The sequence below is a fragment of the Misgurnus anguillicaudatus genome, chromosome 21, assembly GCF_027580225.2.
Source record: "Misgurnus anguillicaudatus chromosome 21, ASM2758022v2, whole genome shotgun sequence".
In the NCBI taxonomy this organism is placed as follows: domain Eukaryota; kingdom Metazoa; phylum Chordata; class Actinopteri; order Cypriniformes; family Cobitidae; genus Misgurnus; species Misgurnus anguillicaudatus.
The window spans coordinates 10,935,841-10,940,780 of NC_073357.2; the positions used below are offsets into that span (position 1 = coordinate 10,935,841).

The 4,940-nt window shown below is 37.9% G+C and overlaps 1 protein-coding gene across 1 annotated transcript; it reads left to right on the forward strand.

Moving 5' to 3' along the window:
- Nucleotides 1-3,635: 3,635 nt before the first annotated feature.
- On the forward strand, nt 3,636-4,940 carry LOC141352800 (uncharacterized protein F54H12.2-like). The gene has a single exon (XM_073858810.1). The coding sequence runs from the start codon at nt 3,636-3,638 to the stop codon at nt 4,938-4,940; it is 1,305 nt and encodes a 434-aa protein (XP_073714911.1).

Genomic DNA, 4,940 nt, shown 5'->3' on the forward strand with positions numbered 1-4,940 from the left:
TAACTTGCCCAACACTGGTCATAAGCATATTACAACAATTAACGATTAACTAAGAATAATAATCAATATTTTAAAGTTAATTTCAAAGTTAATATTCTGAAATAAGACCCTTTCTGAAATAAGAAATGCGACCCTTCGGAGGCTACAGCCTTCGGATTGAGAAACGGTCTTAGTGGATAACGTTAGCAGCACATATCAAACAGCCTTTTAATGGTAAATTTCATTTTCTTAATGCAGATTCATCCGTTATTGTGTAATTAGAGAGGCTATTAAACCTGATGGCAGTATATAGTGCATATTTGTGCATAAAACGTATGGGTGGAGTGTGTTTTTGGCTCTGTGATTCTGTATTCAATTAAATGCAATACATTAATTTATTAAAAACTTGTATTAATGAAATGCATGTATTAATGTTTTTAGGGATTAATAATAATTGAAAGTGATCTTTTGTTCTTTGTATATTTATAAACAGGCACAAGATATATACACAGCACACAGTCAGTTGTACATTAAACATTATGGGGTGGTTTCCCAGGCAGGGATTAGCTTAAACCAGGACTAGGTCTTAGTTTAATTATGACATATATAACTAGTTTGAATAAGCATGCCTTACTAAAACCATTACTTGTGTGCATTTTGATGTATTTTAAGATATGTCAGTGCAAATTGTTTTCAAGTTTGGAAAGCTCTTATCCCTGTCTGGGAAACCTCCCCTATAAGCTTACGTACTACACAGTGTGATGCATTTTAAAGCTTTAAAGTTGTATGAGGCAGTGTAAAACTTGGCACAAACCAGCAGCTGACCATACTAACTGATCTAATATTAGTGAATTTTATTTGTCAAAAAACATTGTTGATAGAATTTTATAAAAATACTACTTACACATTTTAGTGTGATGTATAAATATTGTAAATCAATGCATTTCTTGACTATTAATTAAGAAAAATCACAGCTCTTTGCCTCTAACTCAATGTATATCAATGGCTCACTATGAGCCATTTTTGGGCTTCCATTGTCAGAAGTCTCTTTCTAAAGGGCTATGGGTAAAATTTGTCGGCGCCAACACTCGCGGTCTAATAGAGTTAAGCATAATGTATTTCCATGTATTTTGATTATCTGTTTTAAAACTGCGTTCATTTTATATTTTATAACTGAATCAATAAAAATAGAACGTTTTAAGAATTTCTGAGATCATTTGAATGCTTCTAGTAATGTGTCGTGTTGGTCTTAAATTTTACTTATAATGGTCTTAAAAGGTCTTAAAAAGGTCTTAAATTTAACTTGCTGAAACCTGCAAGAACCCTGGGAATGGCTCTCTGGCGAAGATGCTTACACACTACATAAAACTGCGCCTTTAAAATACAAAAGGAATAGGGTATGTCTATGGTATCGATATGCAGTTTCAGGCTGATCTAGTTAATATGTCTGCATATGCTAAGGAAAATGACAACAATCATTTTCTGCTGACATGTATAGATCTGTTTAGTAAATATGCTTGGACACGTGTGTTAAAAAACAAGTCCGCAGTAGAGGTTGCTAAAGCCTTTGAATCAATACTGGAAGAGGGACGTGTACCAGAGAAAATACAAACAGATAAGGGGAAGGAATTTTTTAACAAACATTTCCAAAAACTTATGAAGAAGTACAACATTACGCATTTTGCAACATCCAGTGAATTAAAATCAAGTGTAATTGAGAGGTTTAACAGGACTCTGCGAGGAAGGATGTGGAGATATTTAACGGCTACAAACTCAAAGCGCTATATTGATATACTTCAAGACATAACACGTGGCTACAACGTCAGCTATCATAGAAGTATAAAGATGAGGCCGATTGATGTAAACAAAGAAAACAAATCCGAGGTGTTACATAATCTTTACGGTGATAGCCGATCTCACAGTGTAAACCCCATATTTAGATACAAAGTTGGCGACGTAGTTAGAATTTCTAAAGTTAGAGGTCCTTTTGCAAGAGGGTATGAGGAAAACTATACGCAGGAGTTTTTCACTATATTAGCATGTATCCCAAGAGAACCACCTGTTTACAGATTGTGTGATTATGATGGGGATGTCATCGAAGGCGTTTTTTATGAGGAAGAGTTACAAAAGATACTTGTTAGTGAAAACAAAGCGTTTAAAGTTGAAAAAATATTAGACAAGAAGAAGAAAGGAAACAAAACATTATTGCTGGTACAATGGCTCGGATGGCCTGCGAAATTTGCATCATGGATCGATGAAAAAGAGTTGGTTGATGTGCAGCCATCAATAAAATAAAGGACCGGCATAGACGGCACACATTTGTGTAAAAAACCTACCATGACTGAGGGTGGCTTTTATGTTACATTGCCCTGCAATGCTTCGTTAGCATCCTATTCCGGAAATAAAATATCTAATTATACAACCAGCTTAGCAAGAACTATGCATCTGAAAGGTGAATGGGAGGTGGGCTTGATAGAATTTGAGTATCCTACGTCATGGTATACATTAAATGAGGAAGATGCTATCTTTATTCTCGACAATGGTATAAAACATATCACTGATTACCCTGCTGAAGGCAAAGAGATTGAGATCTTCATCAACGGCGATCAAAAGACATCGAACGTACTTTACAGAATAAAATCTGGATATTATGATGACATTGTTTTCTTGATCAGGGAGATCAATGCAAATCTACCATCGGGTGTGAGTTTTGGATTTGACCACGTTAAAAACAAGGTGTTTCTAAAAGGACCCCCAAAGACGTCACTAAAGTTTTTCGGAAAGTTGGCAGTAATTTTAGGGTTAAAACCGGGGATTGCAATAGAGACAAACCCTCCAACTCATGATAACCATGGTATCGGTCACACATCTGTGACGTATGCGCCCCATCAAGCAGATATAAATGGAGGATTCTACACTATGTATATATACACAGATATAATAGAATATCAATCAGTTGGTGATTATCATGTACCACTTCTAAGGTGTGTCCATATAGATGGTGAGAACAACAAGATTATTAATGTTAGATACCACAGACCGCATTACGTACCGGTGAATAAATCTTCTATCACTGAGATAAGTATACAAGTGAAAGACGATCAAAATCAAGACATAAGTTTTAGCTACGGAAAGGTGTGTGCTAAATTACATTTTAGACCCGTGAAACGTCTTTTTTAAAGGGTTTGGAAAAAATGGCATATTACAACAATCATAATACTGACCCCATGCGTTACGTTGCCTATTATCAGAATCAGGCAGGCAATGGGCTTCCTGGCTATGCAGGGGGTGGGGTTATGTATGGAGCGGGGTTGGGAGGCCTTTTTCGCGGACTCTTTAGAATGGCTATACCATTACTAAGACGTGGGTTTAACATAGCTAAACCACATCTTAAATCAGCTGCAAAGAACATAATAAGTGATGTTGTTAGCCATACAATGTCTCAGTCTTTTAACAATAACAATAATAGTCAAGAAGGTTCAGGACTGATGGTAATGGCACGCAAAAGAGTGTCTAGACCCCCAGGTGCCCGGAGGAGTGGCCAGACGTAGAAGAAAAGAAAACGACATCTGAAAAAAACTTCAGTTGTAAAACGCAAGCGTAAGGAGTCGGGAAAGTGTCCGGTAGCAAAAAGAAGAAAGACAATATTTTAGACCATGGCTTTACTACACAGTACGTCAGAAGAATGTTTAAAATCAGAGCTGGATCTGTTTACAGTACCGCTGACTCAGATGGCTATTGAGAAAAATACATATATAGAAATACCTCCATTATCAGTGATTTCAGACTCTACACCTCTGGAATTTTTTATTGCCGGAACGGGGGAGGATTATGTGGATCTAAACAATACATTGTTATTTTTACGACTCAAAATCACAAATCCAGATGGCACAGATATTGCAGATGGAGCTCCTGTGGGCCTTATAAACTATCCAAGCTGTTCGATTTTTGGGCAGGTGGAGGTATCGTTGGGGGACCGACTTGTATCACAAAGTACTATTACATACCCTTATCGCGGGATAATAGAATGTCTTACCAATTATGGGAAAGATGCTCTTGAAACACTCTTCAGTGCAGCGTTGTTCTACAAAGACACCGCGGGGCATATGGACGTAACGGATCCTGCGGGGGCAAATCGAGGGTTAACAAAGAGGGCAGCCTTCACCAACGCCAGTAATGTGGTCGAACTTCTCTCACCTGTTCACAGCGACATTTTCTTTCAAGAGAAACTGATGCTTAATGGGGTTGATATTAAAGTTCGTATGACCAGAGGAAAAGATGAATTTTGTTTGAGAAGCGACGCTACGGCCTACAAGCTAAACATCCTGTCAGCATCTTTATTTGTGAAAAAAGTGACAGTATCACCGGCTGTAAGATTGGGGCATGCACAAGCATTGCTTTCAACCACTGCCAAATACCCTATCGACAGAGTATGTCTGAAGCATTTCTCAGTACCTGCAGGATCGCGTGTCTGCAATCAAGAAAACTTGTTCTTAGGAACTCTACCAAAATCTATCGTAGTAGCGATGGTTGATAATGATGCTTTTGTGGGGGCGTATGATAAAAACCCCTTTGCATTTAAAAACTACGACCTTGAATTTTTATCCATTTATGCCGATGGTGTCCAGATTCCTTCAAAACCGTTGCAACCTGAATTTGGAAGCGGTTCTGCAGTGAGGGAATTTTATCAGTTAGCCCTGGCCTCTGGAAGACATCTTAAAAATCAGGGACTATCTATTGATAGAGAAGAATTCCTGCACGGCTATACACTCTACGCATCCAATCTAACTCCGGATGAGGAGTGCGGGCAGCACATTTCGCTTATTAAGAGTGGTAATATTAGACTGGAAGCCCGTTTTAGACAACCCCTCCCCCGGACAGTAAATTTAATTTTATACGCTACTTTTGACAGTGTTAAAGAAATATCAAATCGGCGGCAGGTCCTGGTTGACTACTATTAA

Coding starts and splice junctions, on each gene's coding strand:
- LOC141352800 (XM_073858810.1), top strand. CDS start 3,636: ATGGCTTTACTACACAGTACGTCAGAAGAATGTTTAAAATCAGAGCTG.